Source organism: Trichomycterus rosablanca, chromosome 3, assembly GCF_030014385.1.
Source record: "Trichomycterus rosablanca isolate fTriRos1 chromosome 3, fTriRos1.hap1, whole genome shotgun sequence".
In the NCBI taxonomy this organism is placed as follows: Eukaryota; Metazoa; Chordata; class Actinopteri; order Siluriformes; family Trichomycteridae; genus Trichomycterus; species Trichomycterus rosablanca.
The window spans coordinates 22,903,268-22,926,175 of record NC_085990.1 but is presented as its reverse complement, the minus strand read 5'-3'; the positions used below and the strand labels follow the sequence as shown (position 1 = coordinate 22,926,175).

Sequence of the window (22,908 nt, the reverse complement as noted above, 5' to 3'; positions counted from 1 at the left end):
GTTGAGCAGCTAAAGTGTTATATTAAGCAGGATTTTTTTTTTAAACTTGTATTATTTTAAACAAATAATAGTCCCAAAGAATTTGCAAATTGAAGTCATTTATTGAAGTCTGTTTTATTAATATTTTCTGATTGTCCCAATATTTTTGCAGTTGGGGGTGTACTGTTTAAGCTATTCATATTTTAAACAATGTGTTCATTTAATACTCTAATACTTGGTCTTTTGTCTGTTGCTGCAGAACCCCCTGTTGTGTTCATTAAGAAGCTTGAAGGCTTAACAGTTCAGGAACAGGACACAGTAAAACTGGAGGTAGAATTAAGCAGAATGGCCAGTGAGATAAAGTGGATGAAAAATGGTGTAGTGCTGCAGCCTGAAAAGAATCTAAATATTCAAGTTGATGGTGCCAAGCAGACTCTGATCTTAAAGAATGTGTCTTGCGCTGACCAAGGCCTTTATTCATGTGAGACTCTAGATGACAAGACTGAGGCCAAGTTAACAGTTGAACGTAAGCACTCTGTTGGTGTTTATATATTGATTTTTTGTGTTACTTCTGTAACATTTATCTATATGATACATCTATACGATGTATTTTATATTTTAACACTTTTATTTCCTGTGGTGCTCAGTGAAAAAGATACAGCTGATTAGGGGCTTAAAGGAGATGAAAGTTCAAGAACAAGAGAGTGTAACTATGGAGGTGGAACTCAATCAACCTGATGTGGAAGGTTACTGGAGCAAGAATGGCCAGAAACTTAAAGCGTGTCCGAAAATATCTATTACAGCACTGGGAAATAAGCATTTCCTAACTATTTCTCAGCTGAAGATGGATGATTGTGGAACCATTTCTTTTCAGGCAGAAGGTGTCCATACATCTGCAAAGCTCATTGTCAAAGGTATGTATTTGTATGCTCATTAGTACATTTTAAGTAAAAAGACTAAGTTCTAAAGACTTTCTTTTAGACATTTGGTGCTTTTTTAATTTTTAATTTAATTTACAGAACTTCCTGTAAAGATTCTCAAACCACTAAAAGATGTCAAATGTGCAGAAAAGGAAAAGATCACTTTAGAGTGTGAGGTTTCCAGAGCAAATGCTGTTGTAAAGTGGTTTAGGGTATGCAAATTTTATTTACCATGTTTTTGCAAAATATATCGGGTATCTAAAATATTACTGTATGTGGACAGTAAAAGAAGACAGAAATGGCATTTTATGTATGTGATAAAAAATAACTAAATAAATCTCTGTTCCTTAGGATGATGAGGAACTGAAACCAGGAAAGAAATATGTAATGCATTCCCAGGACTTCAAGCATAACCTCATCATACAGAAGTGTACCTTTGAAGATCAAGGCCTGTACATATGCAAAACAAGTGATGACAGCACATCAGCCAAGCTTGTTGTTCATGGTAGAAATTTATTAATAAGTTCTGCTTGAAATGTAAAATAGAACAACTTGACTACTGGGGGGCATTTTTATATTATTATGTTTCTAAACCAGTGGGTGAAGAGTCTGCTGGCATCACCAGTTGTTTTTATTCTGACTCTCTTACAGCCTGTGACATTAAGATTATAAAAAAGCTTAATGATGTAGAAGTGATAGAGAAAGAGAGTACCACATTTGTTTGTGAGGTGTCTCATGACGAAGTTGAAGGCCAGTGGTATAAGGGTGAGACCAGACTTAAACCTGGGGACAACATTAAGATGAGACAAGAAGGCAAGTCTGGTTGATATAACTACTAATTTCTAAAAAAAATTATGCTGTTAGGATATACACTACCGGTCAAAAGTTTTAGAACACCCCAATTTTTCCAGTTTTTATTGAAATTTATGCAGTTTAATGTCTTATTGTACTCTGAAATGAAGACATAGAACAAAAAAACAACTGAAATTAAAAAAATAAATCATGGAATTAATTTATAAACCAAAATGTATTATAAAAGTTTGATTTATTAAAGTAGATACCTTTGGCATATAAAACAGCTGAACACACTCGTGGCATTCTTTCTACAATGGAAATTAAATATTCTTTAGAAAGTTCTTCCCAACTCTGTTGCAGAAGTTCCCATAAATGTGTGGCACATGTAGGCTGCTTTGCTTTCACTCTTCTGTCCAGTTAATCCCAAACCAGCTCAATGGGGTTTAAATCTGGAGACTGTGCTGGCCACTCCATGTTTTCAAGCTTACCATCTTGTTCTTTTTTCCAAAGGCTCTGGCAAAGATTGGACTTGTTTTGGGTCATTATCTTGCTGTAGGATGAACCCCTGACCAACTACGCGCATCCCAGAGGGTACTGCATGGTGCTGTAGAATGCTGTGGTAGCCGTTTTCGTTCAGGGTGCCTCTCACTCTGTACAAGTCACCGACCCTGGATCCAGCAAAACAGCCACAGACCATCACGATTCCTCCTCCATGTTTGACAGTTGATGTCACACACTGAGGAACCATCCTTTCGCCTACTCTACGGCGAACATAAATCATGCATGATAAACCGAAGATTTCAAATTTTGATTCATCAGTCCATAAAACCTTCTTCCAGTCTTCAATAGTCCATTGGTGGTGTTTCATGGCCCAGGCAAGCCTTTTGTTCTCATTCTGACATCTTAGCAATGGATTTCTTTCTGCAACCTGTCAAACCTGCAACTCGAAGTCTTCTCTTCACAGTTGAAACTGAGACTTGCTTACTACGACCACTATTAAGCTGTGCTTGAAGCTGTTGTCCTGTATGCCGCCTATCACGCAAGCTGTTGACTCTCAGAAACTTGTCTTCTAATTCTGTTGTGGCTTTGGGTCTGACAGACCTCTTCCTGTTAGAGTTTGCCCCAGTTTCTAAGTGCCTTTTGATGGTGAAGGAAACTGTACTCACTGACAACTTGATTTTCTTTGCAATTTTTCTATAGAAAAGACCTACATTTTTAAGTGTTACGATGGTCAGTCTCTCTTCCATTGTTAATTGCATTTTTCTTGCCATTTTTATAGCAACACAATACTTTCTGCAGAACAATACTGTTCAAATAATGCTCACAAGGGTATGGTACCACAGTGTGTTCCAACACTAATTTTATGCAGACAGAGGGGGTTGTAAGCAATCAAGAAAAATTGGAAGACCTATAGGAATTGGTAGCATCAACTTTTAAGGCTTGATCAACCTCCATTGCTTCAGAACAGCTTTAAGTTGTTAACCCATTTTTTGTTCCCTGAAAAAGGCCATTTTGTATAATGCTGAAATGTACATTATTTTTCAGTTTAGGGTAACCTCACTTTTTTTTAATCTCTGACAGTTCAGCACTTACCTTTGTACCACTTCAAGCTATTCATTGGAATTGAACTGCTTGAGTTTCAATAAAAAAACTGGAAAAATTGGGGTGTTCTAAAACTTTTGACCGGTAGTGTACATGTTAGTGTTTTAACATTAAAACTCTTTTAAGTTACACATTAACATTTTCTTATAGGAAGAAAATTTGTCTTACTCTTTAAATCTGTGAAGTCTGAAGATGCTGGTGAAGTCAAGTTCATAGCTGAAAAAGCTTCATCAGTTGCTAAGCTAACAGTCAAAGGTTGGTTTGTAAAGAGAACACAGTGTCAGATTATTGCATGTTGTCTGATGTATATAATAACTATTGTCTGTTTATAATAATGTCTATAAACTGTAAAATAACTAATTGTTTTTATCAATCTGTTTTCAAAACGTTTACAGCTGTCTATAATGTAAAGGTTTAAAATTGTTGCTATCACTTTTGCAGAACTGCCAGTGAGGTTTGTGAAGAAATTAAGAGACAAAATAGCCATGTTTAAACACCGTGGGCACTTAGAGTGTCAAGTGTCTCGAGCCAGTGCCAAGGTCACATGGTACAAAAACAAGGATGAGATTAAACCCAGTATGAAGTATGAGATTTTAAGTGACAATATCTACCGCAAGCTCACTATTAATGATGTGGACTCCAGCGATGAGGCTACGTACACATGTGATGCTGTTGATGATAAGACCTCATGCCAGCTGCTTGTGGAGGGTAAAAACAACATATTGTCAAAAGCTACATAACATTAAATAATTAAGTAAAATTAATATTTTTATGTTTCTAAAATAATATCAACCAACAATATATTTTTAGTATAAAATATAAATGTTTTAACCAAATGCAAATTGCATAGTATTATCATGTACAATATTTTATTTTCTGCAAAAAGTTTGAATCAGCTGTCTGGAGTAAGTTTAAACATATTTGTTTTGTTTCTTAAATATATAAATAATATAATGATAATATTGTATTTCATACTGCGATGTTATGTCATTGTAATTTTCAGAACAGGCCATCAGCATTGTGAAGGAGCTTAAGGCAGTGGAGGTTACAGAACCATTTGCTGCTTACTTTGAGATTGAAATCAGTGTGGAAGCAGTCAAGCCAGTAAAGTGGACTCTCAATGGAGAATGTCTAAATGAGAGCAGCAATATTGAGATAGAAAAGGAAGGAACAATGCATCACCTTACATTTAAGAAGACCGAAACTTCCATGACAGGCACTGTGCAGTTTACTGCTGGAAAAAGCAAATCTACAGCTCTGTTTACTGTAAAAGGTTTGGGACATTCTTTTAGTTTGCTTACAATACAAGCAAGCACACATATAATATGTTTGACAATATGCTAATGCTAGCTAATGCTTTTTACATCTGGAAGTCTAAGGCAAAATAATCATTTCAAATATTAAAAATGTATGTTTTATACATGCATTATTAATTTCATACATTTTAATAAGCATGCTTGATAGTAGGGCTGGCTCGATACCACTTTTTTATGTCCAATACCGATACTGATACTGCAAATTGAGTATCTGCCGATACCGATACCAATCCAAAATCGTCATTTCTCCTCTCAAACAACTAAGCAGTAATAATACATGTCTCAATGCACCATGGTTAAACTAGCTATCTAAACAACAATGCTCAGACTGTGAAACAAATATTCTAAAGGAATAAATACAGAACCTACAACATCACAGTTCTGCAAAACTGCTGTTTTTTTTTTTTACTTTTACACATCAAAAACCAATGGCGCTTATTAAAAAACCTGCTGGATTTTGAAGAGGTAAACGGTGTAGTTTGTTTTATTTCATTACACTAATGGTTTAATCGTTAAGGATGTGAGAGATCTCCAAGCCGGGACAAGACCGATTTATTTTTTTAAGTCTGATTTATCATTTATAATGTGGTTTTTATTGTGTTTAAACAGTGTTTTTAGATGTGGTAGTAGAAGATGATTTTTTAAAATGCTAAACGTTTAAGTAGATCAGTGGGTTTTAATTTCTGAATGGCTGTTGCGGATTAGTTGTAGATCAGTGGCACATGTTAATGATGTCATCAAGAATAAGTGGCAATAAAGAATGTTAAGTGTTCAGTGCTAGGGTATAGGGAGCGAGTGTGTAGGGAAGAGATTAGAAAATGATAGTATCCGGCTGTGCTATTATGTTCTGTGTTTGCGACATTAAAGTAGCGTTCTCGTGAAACCCCACTCGAATGTTTGAACATTTTAATTATTTTACAACACTCTGTTGGAACGTATCTTCATGTGTTATTTGCTTTACACACAAACAATGGCCTTATTTACATTAAGTGTTATTTACATTAAGCAACAGTATCAGATCGGATTACACGTTGTTTTCCTTCCGATATATGATCCAGTGATTTGGGCCAATATTGGAACGATACTGATACCGAGTATTGGATCGGTGCCAGCCCTACTTGATAGCATACCTCTGTGTATGATTTTTAGCTTGCTATACAAACAAAATCTGGTTAAAATTACACCACTCTAATGCAAACAGAAAAAATCATTTTGCTTAACCATAAATGTACAAACCTAAACAATTATAACATAAAAATTATACTTTTAATTAATCTCACTGCCTGGAGAGGGCTGCAGGCTAGCAACACGCCTACTATGACATGTCTAAAGCTGCCAGCTGCATTTTTACAGAGAGCCTTTCAATGGAGAAACACACTCTTCTCATATGGTGGACAGTGCTTCTCTCTTAATTCTTAAACGTGTAAAGCTTTAATTGTCTAAATAAAACAAAATCTGTGATTTGTTTATTCTCCTGAATATTTAGTTATTTGACAAAAGTTTAGAAAGATTTCCAGCATCTTCACTAATCATTGTGTTTTGTAAATAGAAACACATTTAAAGGCAAAAGAAAATGGGAAAAGATTAAAAAAAAATACTCAAGTCACAGCATTTCACAATAATAAGCAGGTGAACTGGTAACAGGTAAGAGATTCATAATTGGGTATAAACGGAGGTTTCACTAAATGATTAACAAGCAATCATCATGGCTCAGCACTGTGTGCCAAACTTCAGGAGAGAATTGCCAGTTAATTCAAAAAGAACATTTTTTAATGCAAGATTGCAAATAATTCAGTCTGTCATCAGATTCTGGAATCTGGAAAGATCTCAGTCTGTATAGGACAAAGCTAGAAACCAGTGTTGAATGTGTGTGAACTTTGAGCTCTCAGATGCTGCCACACTACTATGATAAATAGCACATGGACTTGGGAGTACTTTAGAAAACCATTGTTACTTAACACAGTACACCGCTGCATCAACAAATGGCACCTGAAACTCCCTTACACAAAAAGAAAGCCATGCATCAATTCTATGCAGAAATGGCTCAGAGCTTTTTTGGCCTGAGCTCATCTCAGATGGTCCAAATGACAGTGGAAACGTGCTGTGGAGTTCATGGTTCAGCTTGTTTTTGGAAAAAACGTTGAGTTCTCTTTGCCAAAGATGAAAAACACCATACAGACTTAGAAGTGAAAGGTACAAAAGTTAACATCTGACATGATATGGAGGTGCATCAGTGACTAGGCATGGGTGATTTGCAAATGTTTGAAGGTACAATTGACTCAGAGGTAATTATTGTGATTTTAGAGAGATACCTGCTGCCATCAAGGCGACACCTTTTCCCGAGAAATTTTCTATACACGCTACAACCATAAGCACAAAATAGATGTGCTTGACTGGCCAGCCCAGAATCCAGATAAGTCTTCTATTGAAATGTATGGTGCAACATGAAGAGGAGACTTAGACGATGGCAACCACTGACTGTTGAGCAGCTGAAATCAAGCAAGAATGGACAAAATTTTCACTTGCAATGTTGCAACAATGAATGTTCTCAGTTGTATTTGTGTTCATCATTGTATTTTATATTTACAAATACAATGATCAGTAAAAAAAAATATTTTATTTATATATTTAACAGTTAAATTAAGATTCAAGACAATGAATCACTGATTCATTTTTTATTGCATTTATAGTTTTACCTGGATGTTTTTTTTATGTACCTCTTTGAAACTGCATTTTAACTACATTGTTTAATGCATTATGTAACTGGTTTACCTATGACTACTGAATCTGCTGGCAGAAGGGAGAGCAGGTTGTTGCATGGAAGTTCCAAAAGGCTACCCTGCTCATTAGCGCTAAAGCACCTCACCTGAGCTTAGTACTAAAAAGCCATGCTTTCAGATCAGTGAGTCTTGCTGGCAGACAAAGCTGGTAATATAGACAGTCTATTATTTCACATCAGGCAATTGGATTCTTTACTTTTTCGCCATCAGGTTTAATATCAGCCACTGGTTTGAGTGACTGTTTTTTTGTTTCTTGTGGCTTAGTTTTAATTATGTCTAGCCACCAGTGATCAGCTTGGTCATGTGCTGAGTTACTTTGCAGTCCTTCCTCACCACCCATTACAAATTATCTTTCATTTCTATAAAAATATATTAGTTAATACATTCAGAAAGGTATTTTAAACATTGAGCCATAACTGTTTTTGTATTCTGTTTAGTTCTGTGTACTATATGCCCAAGAGACAAATGTTATATATGCTATAAAAAATATTTTTATAGTTTTTTACTTTTGTGCTCATAATTGTCCTTTAACAGTAAGAACCTCACATAATTCAATATTAAGTTGAGGCACAAAGTTAATATTCTATTAATTATATGCTTTAAACATTTTGTCCATGACAACTAAAAAAGTGTTTCCTTTACCCCACAGAACGTCCCATTGAGGTGATCGAGCCTCTCAGAAATGTACATGGCAAAGAAAAATCTTCAGCCAGGCTGACATGCAAACTATCTGATGACCCTAAAGAAGTGTTATGGTATAAGGGTAAAACAGTTTTGGAGGCCTCCAATAAGTATACTATGACAAAAAGTTCTAATGAAGTGCAGCTGGTCATCCACGCGCTAACTGCAGACGATGCTGGGGAGTATCGATGTCAGGCTGGAACCTGTGAGAGCATGGCCATTCTTAATGTTGAAGGTAAGGCAAAGGTAATACAGATATTTTATAAACCACCCACAAACGTTGGGACATGCAATAAAAACAAGATGCAATGAAAACAACGTGCTCGGATAGAACAGCGGCTAAATGCGCTATTCCACCACCGCTGAGAACCAAGTTTGAAAGAATATTTAAGTTACAGCATTTTGAAACTTAACGTTCAAACTTAATGTTTCAAATGTATCAAGGTATCAAGTTTATGTTTTGGTTTGTTTTTGGGGAAAAATCAACATTAGGTTCTCTGATCCAAAGACAAAAAGAACCATCAAACGTGGTGAAAGATGCAAAAGCCAACATCTGTCGTGGTATGGTGATGCATTAGTGCTCACGACATGGGTAACTTGCATATGAATGAAAGTATTAGTGATGCGGAGGCAATGGCAAGCGCTGCAACAGTGTGACTTTGTTGACACAGAGTGTGTGTGCTTGCTATTGAAAATGTGTGGCCTTTTATGAAGAGGAGAATCAACCCACATACTTTATTAAGCAAGAATGGGCAGAAATTCCACTTGCAAAACTGCAACTTTTGTAGACCTCAAATTCTAAATTTGTTTAAATTTACAAATAAGTTTGTAAGTAAAAAATAGGAAATCTTTGTACTTTTGTTAGTTAAATAAAAAGTCAGGAGAATTAATTAACAAATCAAAAATTCTTGTTTTATTGCATTTTACAAAAATGTCCTAACACTTCTGTTTTGTAGAATTTCACTGTTTGATTTATGCAAAAGGTTTTGATTTGATTGTGACAGTTTAGTATCATTAGTTTTGTAAAACTGTTCTCACTGACATTGCTCTAGTGCGTAAAGTTCAGATCACCAAACATTTGAAAGAGATGGAAGTTGATGAGGGTGGTGATGCTGTATTTACCTGCGAGGTAAATTATGGTGATGAGGAAGCTCAGTGGTTTCTCAATGACAAGCCTCTTTTCAGCAATGATGTTAATATTATCCAACATGTGGATGAGATGCATACTGTTACCCTTAAGAACTTGGCACCTCAGGATGGTGGGATAATCACCTTTCAGATTAGGGAAGAAAAGGAGACAGCCTGTCTGAAAGTAAAAGGTAAGTTGGTGACAATACAAGACAAAAAACAGCTAGTACAGATATTGTTTTTATTGTGTAAAATTGAGAAAATTGTATATTTTGTACCACACTGTCACATGCATTTATTTACTGTTTTCTTTTTTATTATTTTATTTTGACTTTTTAAAATGCAGAAAAGAAAGCTGTGTTCCTTAAGTTACTAGATGATGTAACTGGAGAAGAAAAGGGCACAATAATTTTAAAATGTGAAGTTTCGAAAGCCATGGTATCCCCTGTTTGGCGTAAGGATGGTACAGTCCTTTCTGCAGACAAGTATGAACTACTACACAATGGCATGAGCCTGTGTCTGACTATACATGACATTACACTGGCAGATGCAGGAGAATACAGTTGTGATATTGGCACAGACTTTACAAAATCTACTGTCACTGTAAGAGGTATGACAAAAAATGCTCTCTCATTACAGACACACAATTTAAAATAATTTTAATTTACACCCAACATGAATCTTACAGAAGGTTGACAGATTTAAGGGAAAGAAAAAAGTGAAAAAACAATGAGTTCAGATCCTTACAGACAAGTGTGCTACAAATGCAATTAAGCGTTAATTAATCCCACTTGCATTATGAAATGTTTAACAGTGCCAAACAGTCCCAGTTTACAGCAACTCTGGCTAGAGTTTTAATAGGAAGCATAAATCACAATTGCTTTTAAATCTATTCTAAAGTTCATCAGTAAATAAAGGTATGTAAGAGAAAACAGAGGAGCACCCATTCTTTAAGTAAATGACAATTTTAATGCACAGTGTGATCAGACTTCAGCTAAAACAGTCCATTAGCAACTACGTTGAGAGGAACACTGTACTAGGGGGTACAATGCATGAACTTCATGATATGCTTCATGCTTCTTTAAATGAACAATGATACATGCTACTTTAAAATTACAGTGGTGCAAAATATATTCAACACCTGTTTAACTAAAAGGTAGTCAGTCATGCTTCAACTTATTTTGAGCAAGTAGAATATTACATACATCAGGAACACAGTACATCTTGACTTTTTAGAAAGGGGGTCTGAGGCACCGCTGTGTTATCCATTTTTCTAGCATGCATTGACTTCTTTTTGGGCTGAATTATTAATTAGTAAGTTATTTTATCAGATTACTGATCAATATGATAACTTTCTACTGGGCATAAAGTGTTACTAAATTGTAAGGTAAATAAGAAAATGTTATTGTTCCATTCTAGGGACAATTACACAGAATTGTAGAATCTTGTAGAAAATTATGTTGGTTCTTCCTTAAATTTGTCTTGAAGGTTTTGCATTGCTGATTAAAATTGCATTGCTGATTAAAATTAGTAGTTGTTATTGTCATGCGCTGTGTTGTATGTATATTTTAGGAAATATGTTGTTTGAAAGCACTATTTAATGACTCTCCCGGTTTATCAACACAGATATTAGCATTGGCATCACCAAGCGCTTGAAGTCAGTTGAGGCTAATGCAGGCGAAAGCTGCGTGTTTGAGTGTGTACTCTCCCGAGAAAGCTCAGAAGACTGCTCCTGGAGTCTAAAAGGCCAACCAATAACTAGCGGAGGTCGTTTCCAGATTGGCCACAAGGGCCGCAAATACACACTCACTATCAAAGGACTGACTTCCTCTGACTCAGGGGAGGTGGTATTCACACTCAAGGACTTGAGCTCTAAAGGGACATTATGCGTTAAAGGTGAGATGTTTGCTTTAAAGTGGCTTAATCAATTAATTACATTTTCACATATGCAGTGTTTAGACTAAATTTTCAAATCCAATTCCAAACAAATTATAAAATACAAATAAGAACAAATGTCAGTGATTTGAACAAGAATGTAATTAAAATCAGCACAAAGAAGAAATGTTTAATGTCTAATCTTGATTTTTGTATAAATATTCATTTGTTTCTAACTATGACATGGTCAGTATAGTATAATAGAGTATAGTAGATTATAACAGAGCATTAATGAGAGGCTCAGTAGAGAGAGCAAAGATGTGTCATTGTTCGCCGCTTTGGAAAAAAAGTATAAATGTGTAAACAAATTGTCTAACTGAGAATGTTTTCTGTAGTGGATCCACCTGATGTGTAGAGCGGCAGGGGGCACAATAAGCATCATCAGTCTTATTTGTCGTTCATTGAGACCAGCAGGGGACATAAAGGCGCAGAGTACTTTTAGTATTGATTCCTTGAATTAACTGCCTCTGTGCCACATTAAGCGTGGCTTCTTTTTCTTTCATTCAATCAATTTTAAAATAAAAACACTATCTAGACTGCCTATCTTATCATGATAAGTGAAATTCATGCAGCGTAGTTTACATTTAACAGCTACTTCTACTGTCCACATTAAAACAATTCACCTCTTTTTATATTTAAGAACAGATATCAGATATAGTTATCAAATATATTTAGACGTATGAGCCAAAACATTAGGAGCACCCACCTAATATTTTTTTTAAAACAAAGTCAGTGAGGCAGGATGTTCACATTCACTTTATCACCAGTATTAAATCTGCAATTTGTACCTTAACTGCTCTTCTGCTGGTCACAAGCTTTAGTCTTCATGTCCTCTAGTTTCAGTTCATCTTGGCTGCTCAGCAACCTGTCAGTCGTTTATGGCTTGGCTCATTAGTGTATACGTTATCTAGAGATAATCAATATAAAATGTATTTAACAAGAACTTGATTGTTAAACTTTATGGTACACAGAGACATAACGTGAGCTTATGAAGTTATATTGACATTAGTGACACAAAACACTGTTGTAACACTGAAAGCCTCTGTGTGCTCTGGTGCTCCTGAAGTGCCACGCCCTAGCTCATGATTGGTTCCCCTGAACTGATTAGCTCCAGCTGCCCTCCATAAAAGAGGAAAGCTGAAGGACTCATTGGGAACTATTTTGGTTTGTCTTCTGTTCATGACTGTTGGACTTTGTTTGCTCTATGTTTCCTCTCAACAGGTTATCAAGTGAGATAGCGGTTTGAATAACTTGGTCCAGTGTTTTATTATCTGTGCGAAAAACCAATTCTGCCTGAAGATCCTCCCTCAGACCTCTCTGTAAAACTGCCAGTAAGGCTGGTTCGCTCCATCCACTACCCGCGGCTAACGTGCGAAAATCTAGGGCATAAGCAGCTGCAGAACGAGTGCCCTGTTTGAGTTCCATCAAACGAAAACCCACCTCCTTTCCGGCTTCGGGATGATTACACACGGCTTTAAACTGCTCCAGGAACTGTGTTTCTGAGCGTAATATTTCACTGTTAGCCGACCAAAGAGCTGTAACCCATTCTCTAGCCCTCACTGTTAGCAGGGACATTACAAATTGAATTTTGTCCGTCTCCGAACGAAATTTAGCAGCGTAATGGTTAATATATATGTTACACTGCATCAAAAAACTCACGCAACTCTCCAGGGTGCCGTCGTAACGCTCTGGAACAGCGATGAAATCCGAAGATGGGGTTGGGTTCGCCAGGGCTTCGGCCGAAACTGGTGGTTTGTTGACAACCGGAGGTTGTTGTACGGGTGGTGAATACTGTTGCATCCAACTCTGCACCAGCTGAACCAACTCGTTGAGCTTTTGTTCTTGGCTTTCCAACCGTTGTTCAAACCCTGCTGGATCCATATAGGCAACGTCTTATGTCACGCTGAGACCAGGGAAGCGGGGATTCAATTGCAGGTTTTATTCAAGATACAAACAGATTCTTTCAGGCAAACAATACAGAAAAGGGCAAATCCAATAATCGAAGTCGTTACACCAAAGCTAAGTCAAAAACCGGCTCGAACTAAACACACTGACAATAGATAGATAACAAACGCTTCGAATTGAAGTATAAACAACATACCCAGAAACAAGGAACATGGCACAAGGGAACATAGCGCAAACAAAGTCCAACAGAGTCATGAACAGAAGACAAACCAAAATAGTTCCCAATGAGTCCTCCAGCTTTTCTCTTTTATGGAGGGCAGCTGGAGCTAATCAGTTCAGGGGAACCAATCATGAGCTAGGGCGTGGCACTTCAGGAGCACCAGAGCACACAGAGGCTTTCAGTGTTACAACTGTCTTCAATGTGCATTACAAATTGTTGAGTGAATTCAACATCACATTAAAAACTATGTCTATATGTAGTGGATCATTTTCTACACATAATGACATAACATTAAAAATAAACTGTTTTGTTGTCACCTGGGAAATACTTTTTTATTTTAATTGTATAAATAAATACATAGAAACTAAGCAAATGCTGGTTTACTTTTAATGACTGTAAGTCAACAGAGGTGTATGTGCTTTATAGTAGCCATGATGTTAAATTCTGAAGCCACATTTATCTGTCATCTTCTGCTGTTGATAGAAGGTAAACTACTTGGGGCAGCTGCCATGCACTTATTTAAGTGGTTTACAATCAATATATTCTGTCTTCAGCCATACATTATGCTTTACTTAGCTGTAGTAAATCACACATGTAGACCCATAACTTTTAGAGAAATTTGGATCAAATTACGATTCTTAATTTAACAAGCTAAGGATGCAATATTTACCTTGCCAAAACAATGTTTAAAGGCACTTACACTTTTAAACTGATATTTTGCCCCATCTTGGAAAACTGACGTCATGTGAAAAATATTGTGGATAGATACGTAAGTGTGTATGTTTTGTGTGTGTGTGTGTTGACTTTCTGTGCATTCTTAAATATTTGAGAACTGGGTTTGATTGAGCTGAAGTTCTTACATATTACATTAGTTACATATTACATTAGTGGTGGCATAGTAATTGTGAATCTAGCGAACTCTTCTGTACATGGTAAGCTTTGGTTTTACATAATGACACTGGTTAATAGACTTTTATGGTCTTAATCAACTTTGCTTTAAACCCAGCCTATCAAGTCAACGTAATACCAAGTAGTTAACACATAAGGATAAGGACTCAAGGCACAGGAATCAACAAATACAAGTGGCAATCAAAATATTTACAAACAATGAAGTAGGAATGAGCTTTAATACAGGATCATAATAAAATAGTCATACATGTGTTTTACCTACTTTCCTATTAAATTTCATTAATGAGTTTAATGAAATTACTGTTTTTCTTGGCCTTAGGGGTACCTCCCACTATCTTCAAAGAGATGGAGGATATTAGCATTGTTTCTGGAGAAGATGCTACATTTTCCTGTGAGATCTCTCAATCTGGCTTGGATGCAATTTGGTCAAAGGATGGCAAGCCACTTAGAAATAGCCAAAAGTATGAGATTAGTCAGGAACATAAAATTATGAAGCTGGTTGTACATAATGTAACTGCTAAGGATTCTGGAGAATACTGCTGTCATGTAACTGATGGACCAAGCTCAACAGCCAGACTGGAAATCAAAGGTCCATAATTTGTTGATTTCTTATTTGTCTTTTGTTTTTTAATAAGATGTTTAATAGTATTATGATTCATTATTTTGTAAATTTTATTTTAACTTTTAGAGCCCAGAAACAAAATCATCCAAGAACTAAAGGATATAGTAGCAGAAGAAAAGGAAACTATCAGTTTGGAATGTAAAACAGCTCAACCAGCTACCAAAGTTACTTGGCTAAAAGAAACAAAGGAGATCAATGCAGGAGGAAAGTATCAGATGACACAAAAAGAGTGCATCCTCATCCTCACAGTAAAAGACCTGGAGAAGGGTGATACTGATACATACTCCTGTATTGTAGAGACTGCCAAGAGCACTGCAAAGTTGACTGTTAAAGGTAAGAGTAAAAGGTTCTTCAGCTATTTTGTCAATCGATTTCATTATAAGTACCCTTTTTCTTTGCTTTAGGTAAAACTCCTAGAGTGTTTAAAGAACTAGAGGATATTAGCATTGTTTCTGGAGAAGATGCCACATTTTTCTGTGAGCTTTCTCAATCTGGCTTGGATACCATTTGGACTAAAGATGGCAAGTCCATTCAAAAGAATCAAAACTATGAGATCAGTCAGAACAATGGAGTTATGAAACTGATAGTTTACAATAGTTTTTTAGTTTAGTTTTGATAGTTTTTTATTGTCATGTATATCTTGTAATTCTCTAAATTTATATTATTTCAGTGATAATACACTAAATCAGCATTTAGCATTCATTCAAAACTTTATTTTAGACTCTGTAAACAGATTCATCTGTGAGCTGAAGAATACAGTAGCAGAAGAAAAGAAAACTATAAGTTTGGAATGTGAAACAGCTCAACCAGCTACCAAAGTTACTTGGCTAAAAGGAACAAAGGAGATCAATGCTGGAGGAAAGTATCAGATGACACAAAAAGAGTGCATCCTCGTTCTCACAGTAAAAGACCTGGAGAAGGGTGATACAGATACATACTCCTGCGTTGTTGGAATTGCTAAGAGCACTGCAAAGTTGACTGTTAAAGGTATGTAAAGAGGCTTGTAGATCCACATATAGAGTATCCTCTTTGTGATACTGTCAGTAAAAGTTGCATGTCTGATGTCTGGTTAAGACTTGTAGATCCACACATAGTAGCAAAGGAGCCTACTTTACATTAAATATTAGTTAAAATACACATTATGTATTACACTTCTGCAATACACAACTAAGTCAAGCTGGTACTCTAATATACATACCCATTTCCAATCTTTACTTTAAAAATTTTACAAATACAGAAAAAAATGAATAGAAAATTAAAAACAAAAACTATTGAACGATCATGTTCAATTTTATTTTGACAACATTTCTGAAAACAACCTGAAACGTGGGCTTATGTGATCACTTTATGCATTTCTACTTTCTTTTGGGCTTTATGAGACTTGGCCCAGAGATCTCAGCATCATTTCTTGATAGAATTGCTTAGTTTGAGGTTGCATTTCTTAATGTAGCAGCAAATTGTGTTAAGTGACAAAAGTTTTCCACAGTACTTGGAAGACCATGTGGTCATATTTATCACAGTAGCATGACAGTTTTTCATGCAGTGCCTTCTGTGTGCTCAAAGGACGTGCACATTCAACATTGGTTTTTCAGCCTTGTCCTATACCAATGGTTCCCTGAATCTTTTCAAAATATTTTGTATTGTAGGATATTTTTTTATCTTGCATTAAGAAATGTTCTATTTGAACTGACTGACAATCATCTGACAATGTTTTGGCATGTTTGGTCATGGCCCATATTTGCTTGCAAGGACTGAACCTTTGGATCCTCCTTTTTTTTACCAAATCATGATACCTTCACCTGAGTGTACACTTTACACTCTTATTTTGCACTCTGTTCAAACTTTTTTAGATGTGTTGCAGGCATTAAATAAAAATATGTTGATATTTACAAAATACAATCGAGTTGGTCTGCAGGCCAACAATAATGAATCCGGAATTTGGAGTGATGTGAATGGGAGTCTAACCAGTGGTAGGGAAACAGGAAATGCCTAATGACAATTATTCAGTATAATCAAAAAACTTTGTGTTTGAGTACTGTGGGTATGCAGATGGACTGACAGACTGACAGACAGGAAGTTTGGTCACACACGCTAAGGTTAATTGAACACTATAAGCATTTAGTGGATTTAGCGGCATTTAATGATGGTTGATAGTCATAAGGTCTGTAGGGAGACCTTCAATCCAATTTGATTGAATTCATTCTGATTAGGGCTGGGCGATATGGATCAAAAATAATATCTCGATATTTTTTGCTGAACGGCGATATACGATATATATCTCGATATTTTTTTGATCCCATAAGGTAATAACAAAAAGAGACTTCTGAGACAAAGCTACATGTTCCAAATTTTTTACAGGCACTTTTATTAATATTCATGCTGGGGAAGCTTCACACAAGAACTATTTTTCCTTAAAAAAAAAAAAAAGAGCTATTCTAAGAAAAAAAAAAGTTGTTTTCAAAGGCATCTCCTGTCGTGTAATGTGAATTACAAATATATTGTCTGGCCCTTTAAGAATGTTAAGTACACTATAGGGCGCAGGGAGTGAGTGTGTAGGGAAGATGTCGGAATGACACGGTTTCCGGCTGAGCTTGTGTGACATTAAAAGTAAAACCCCGTTAAAGTAAACCCCTCGTTAACCCCCCCCACACCGCCCCATGTTTGGACTTTATACATTATTTTATGTATATGTCGCCACAACATTTACATTAATCGTTCATGTTACTGTGTAACTATTACAACATTTAATGCATTTTATTCAGCGTTCTGCTTCATGCACTTTATTATTATTTAACAGCTTTATTTGTTGTTTAATTGCTGTTTGCTCCTTGTTTACTGCAGAGTTAGTTCATGCAATTTAATAATGTTTGGTTGTTTACTGGCCGACAACAAGAAATAATATAATAGAAGATAAATAAATGACGTGTCGGACGTCGGGCGATCATCCAGTATAAACTAACACAACCACGTACAACATCCAGTACAGAAATCACTCCCCATAATGTTTGTTTTTTACAGATAGAGCAAATACATGCACATCACATATACAAACACAAGAGTCAGAACAACAGGAGACGCACCGTTACGTTATTATTACTTTCTCAACACTTAATGTGAAGTAAATACGTGCATGTCAGCGCGTGCATGCGCTTGTATTGGTTTTTGAAACGAATAACGACTCGTTTTCTTGTTTTTTAACTTTGGGATTTGAAGTGAAAACGAATGACCAAAGGTACACAGAGCTGGAACCTTTTATCTGGACTTGTTTTCGGCGTTCTCTACAGAATACATTATTCTGCTGCTCATCTGACACTTTGAATTCGAACCATCTCCAAATAATTCCAAAAAGAGTCATTATTTTTCATTTTAGTAAGCAGCTCCTCTTCGATAGCTTCTGTCATGTCTTTATCCGTCTCCACGCTATCGCTGCCTGCAGGACTTACTGGTGAAGCGGTGGGGAGGGGCGAGTTGTGTTCAGTGAGGGAGAGAGGCGGGGCAGGTAAACATGTGCAGAGACAAACTGGGAGAAGAGAAAGACGAACTGTCGGATCTAACTGGAACGCATCATCTACAGGGGTTGGACAATGAAACTGAAACACCTGTCATTTTAGTGTGGGAGGTTTCATGGCTAAATTGGACCAGTCTGGTGGCCAATCTTCATTAATTGCACATTGCACCAGTAAGAGCAGAGTGTGAAGGTTCAATTAGCAGGGTAAGAGCACAGTTTTGCTCAAAATATTGCAATGCACACAACATTATGGGTGACATACCAGAGTTCAAAAGAGGACAAATTGTTGGTGCACGTCTTGCTGGCGCATCTGTGACCAAGACAGCAAGTCTTTGTGATGTATCAAGAGCCACGGTATCCAGGGTAATGTCAGCATACCACCAAGAAGGACAAACCACATCCAACAGGATTAACTGTGGACGCAAGAGGAAGCTGTCTGAAACGGATGTTCGGGTGCTAACCCGGATTGTATCCAAAAAACATAAAACCACGGCTGCCCAAATCACGGCAGAATTAAATGTGCACCTCAACACTCCTGTTTCCACCAGAACTGTCTGTCGGGAGCTCCACAGGGTCAATATACACGGCCGGGCTGCTATAGCCAAACCTTTGGTCACTCGTGCCAATGCCAAACGTCGGTTTCAATGGTGCAAGGAGCGCAAATCTTGGGCTGTGGACAATGTGAAACATGTATTGTTCTCTGATGAGTCCACCTTTACTGTTTTCCCCACATCCGGGAGAGTTACGGTGTGGAGAAGCCCCAAAGAAGCGTACCACCCAGACTGTTGCATGCCCAGAGTGAAGCATGGGGGTGGATCAGTGATGGTTTGGGCTGCCATATCATGGCATTCCCTTGGCCCAATACTTGTGCTAGATGGGCGCGTCACTGCCAAGGACTACCGAACCATTCTGGAGGACCATGTGCATCCAATGGTTCAAACATTGTATCCTGAAGGCGGTGCCGTGTATCAGGATGACAATGCACCAATACACACAGCAAGACTGGTGAAAGATTGGTTTGATGAACATGAAAGTGAAGTTGAACATCTCCCATGGCCTGCACAGTCACCAGATCTAAATATTATTGAGCCACTTTGGGGTGTTTTGGAGAAGCGAGTCAGGAAACGTTTTCCTCCACCAGCATCACGTAGTGACCTGGCCACTATCCTGCAAGAAGAATGGCTTAAAATCCCTCTGACCACTGTGCAGGACTTGTATATGTCATTTCCAAGACGAATTGACGCTGTATTGACCGCAAAAGGAGGCCCTACACCATACTAATAAATTATTGTGGTCTAAAACCAGGTGTTTCAGTTTCATTGTCCAACCCCTGTATATCGATATATGCGATATTGTCTTATCATATATCGCGTATGAAAATACAGTATATCGATATTTTATAAAATCTCGATATATCGCCCAGCCCTAATTCTGATTATAGATTAAGACTGATGTGTTTATATTCACATTCTACTCAACAGAGATGTTACCATGACAAATGTACTTCACTTTATTAAAGAAGGGGCGAAAGTGAGATGTTATGTCCTACAACACTGTGTTGTTATGTCAAATTATCTGATAATGTTTGCATGTTTGTTACACTAAATGTTTTCAGATCCTCATTATAAATTTAATATAAGAAAAGGAGAACAGAAGAAAACACAAAACAGTTTTTGAATGATCATTTAATCCATATCACGCATTTATATCATCCAAAAAAATTAATTGCCCTTCTGCAAGTAATAATTGATTGTGCTACCTTTTTGCAGTTCTTGGCATTACTATAAAGAAAGCTTTAATTCAGTTAACACAGTTAACATGTTAAAGTTTTAAAACACGTGTTCCAGTTGCAAAAAGCACAGTTTAAAATTTTAATTTACATACAGTTAATTAGTATCTATACTATGTATCGGCACTAGTATGTTGTGGAGAAGTTGGCTTCTCTACACACAGCCGAATAGGAACTTTACCTTGGAGTGAAGTTCAGAAGTGAACAATTTAAGTTGAATCCAAACTTGCAAAAACACGAACTGTGATCTGAATCGGCATCAGTGCGCACTCTTAAATTCTCTAACTCTTCTGAGGGAGCCGCATTTTCGGAAGAGCTGTGAAAAACTTCCAAAACTTCTTAACTCTGAACTTCTCCTAATTGTGTACTCAGTTCAACAACTAAAAACTAACTTTTAATGCCTGTGCCGCCTCTTTTTAACTCACTCTGAGAGGTGTGGCATGCAGCAGCCATAGCCAATAGAAGATAAACCTTACTTAGGAACATGTGACGAAATAGTTGGTGCCCACTATGCAAGTTAACCACTTGTGGTCAGTAGATGATGTTAGAAGCTTAGTTTTGGCAAAACCATTCTAAGTTGGCTAACATAATAAAAGAACAAAATCTAAATACCAATATATAGGTTAAACAGGTCTAATACACAGAAATGGTTACAAATGTGATTTAAGCATGCAGTACAAATGTTCTTTAGCTTTGCATACTGGATATTGGTAAAAAAACAATTCCTAACACTATATCTTGGGTGTGTTCAAAAAGCTAGGGAGCTGTCTACATAGACAGCATTTTACGTCATCCTGTGCGCGCTCCCGAGAATGAGGCTGTTCGAAATCCTAGATGTCTTAAAATCCTCACTTCTGTGGCATCTTGATATTTCAATGTTATTTTGGCTCAAGAACGAGTGAGCATCCGACGCTGCCTTAGTGATCAAGGCAATCCCAGAATTCATTGCGGGTCGGGTGCTCTTCTCTCACAGAAAAATAAACATGGCTGACGGGGCGGAGAAACGAATGGAGTTATTTTCAAACGTAAATAAAATATTACTGATTTTTAACTTGTATAAACTTGTACCGAGTGTTTTTATTTGCAAGTTAGGGCTTGTCAGGAAATTTAACCGTTATCGGTACATGAAGGAAGATGTTATATTGATGTAAGCGTGCTGTGCTACCTCAGTTTATTGGTTTTAATGGAAATATGCTAAATGCTAAACGCGAAATGCAAAACCCGATGGAATCGCTATCTAAGTAGCGCGTTCGAATAACCTGCCTTATAAGTCACTGACTTATTAGAATCCTCTCAGCTGCCTATGTAGACAGTAAGACAGCAAGGCAGCTCCCTAGCTTTTCGAACACACCCCTTGAGTCAAAGACAGTATCAAAAATGATACATAAAAAGTATTGTAACGCATGACAAGATCGTGCCGGTTCCTCCTGTACAACATCAGGAAGATTCGGCCTTTTCTCTCCAGGGAAGCTACCCAGATTCTGGTCCAATCACTTGTAATCTCACGGTTGGACTACTGCAACTCCCTTCTGGCAGGAGCTCCCATGTCCACTATTAAACCCTTGCAGCTCATTCAAAATGCAGCTGCCCGTCTGGTTTTTAACTAGCTCAAACACTGCCACATCACCCCACTGCTGCGTTCTCTTCACTGGCTTCCTGTAGCTGCACGCATTCAGTTTAAAACACTGATGCTCGCCTACAAAGCCAAAAATGGAGCAGCTCCAAGCTACCTTCGCGGTCTAATCAAACCCCGCTCTGTACCACGCAACCTTCGAGCCACTAGTCTCGCTTGACTTGATCCTCCACCCAGGACTAAAGGAAGACAAGCATCAAGGCTCTTCTCTGTTCTAGCACCCAAGTGGTGGAATGAACTTCCTCTGTCTGTCCGAACATCTGAGTCTCTTGCTGTCTTTAAAAAACGATTAAAAACCCACCTTTTTACTAATCACTTAAGCTGACTAGTACTTATTTACTAACATTTTTTTTTCTATTTAAAAAAAAAAAAAAAAAAAAAAACTTTGGTTCTAACAGGTTTCAGCAGATTTGTGTTCTTTGACTGTTGTTTACTAAAACTTGAGAAATGAAATGTTTACTATGGAAGCTCTTCTGTAAGTCGCTCTGGATAAAAGCGTCTGCTAAATGCAGAAAATGTAAATGTACCGCCTCGTGAAACGCCCGCATTGCAGACATTACACTTTGCTGTTGGACTTGTTTCACTTTCCAATTTAAAGTATTTCCACACAGTGGACATGCTGACGTAAAACAAAGGATCGGCTTAGGATCGGCCTTAGTAAAGCCGATACCGATCAGTTAAAAAATGCCTTGATCGGCTCCGATTCCGATCTTTGAGATTGGATCGGGACATCCCTACTTTACTAGGGAATTTCATGTTGCAAAATTTCATGTTGCAATATCTTTACAAAAAATATTCTTGCTTATAGACCATAAAGTTTATTATTGTAGTATGTCACTCATTGCAACATGGTAACCTGGGATTATGTTTTGAACTGAGTGGACTTCTGTTTTGTTTTTCGAAAATGTATGCCAAATAAAGAAGATCTAAATTTGTTTATATTTACAAAATACAATTAAATTGGTCAGTGAAAAATTGGAAATTTTATTCTTTGAAAGTTTGTCAGGTAAATAAAGTTTTAAAAGAATTAGCAAATTACAGATTAGTATTTTTATTGCATTTCACAAAATGTCCCAACTTTTACGGAAATTGGGTTTGTCGATATTGCACATTAACCAAAGCCAACTTTTTTGGTTTTCTCTTAAAATTTTGCACATTAAACACTACTCATTACACCTGTAAATTA

The 22,908-nt window shown here is 36.9% G+C and overlaps 1 protein-coding gene across 8 annotated transcripts in view; it reads left to right on the top strand.

The window, feature by feature from the left end:
• The window catches only part of obscnb (obscurin, cytoskeletal calmodulin and titin-interacting RhoGEF b), a 195,640-nt gene that overhangs the window by 70,255 nt on the left and 102,477 nt on the right, over positions 1–22,908 (top strand). For all 8 annotated transcript variants that reach the window (XM_062991063.1, XM_062991064.1, XM_062991062.1 and 5 more), the window contains 15 exons: positions 239–505; positions 627–893; positions 999–1,111; positions 1,251–1,404; positions 1,551–1,712; positions 3,447–3,551; positions 3,738–4,004; positions 4,300–4,569; positions 8,042–8,308; positions 9,126–9,392; positions 9,548–9,811; positions 10,828–11,097; positions 14,490–14,759; positions 14,859–15,125; positions 15,513–15,779. In XM_062991063.1, coding sequence (XP_062847133.1) covers positions 239–505; positions 627–893; positions 999–1,111; positions 1,251–1,404; positions 1,551–1,712; positions 3,447–3,551; positions 3,738–4,004; positions 4,300–4,569; positions 8,042–8,308; positions 9,126–9,392; positions 9,548–9,811; positions 10,828–11,097; positions 14,490–14,759; positions 14,859–15,125; positions 15,513–15,779 — 3,477 coding nt within the window. The remainder of the gene's footprint in view (positions 1–238; positions 506–626; positions 894–998; positions 1,112–1,250; positions 1,405–1,550; positions 1,713–3,446; positions 3,552–3,737; positions 4,005–4,299; positions 4,570–8,041; positions 8,309–9,125; positions 9,393–9,547; positions 9,812–10,827; positions 11,098–14,489; positions 14,760–14,858; positions 15,126–15,512; positions 15,780–22,908) is intronic.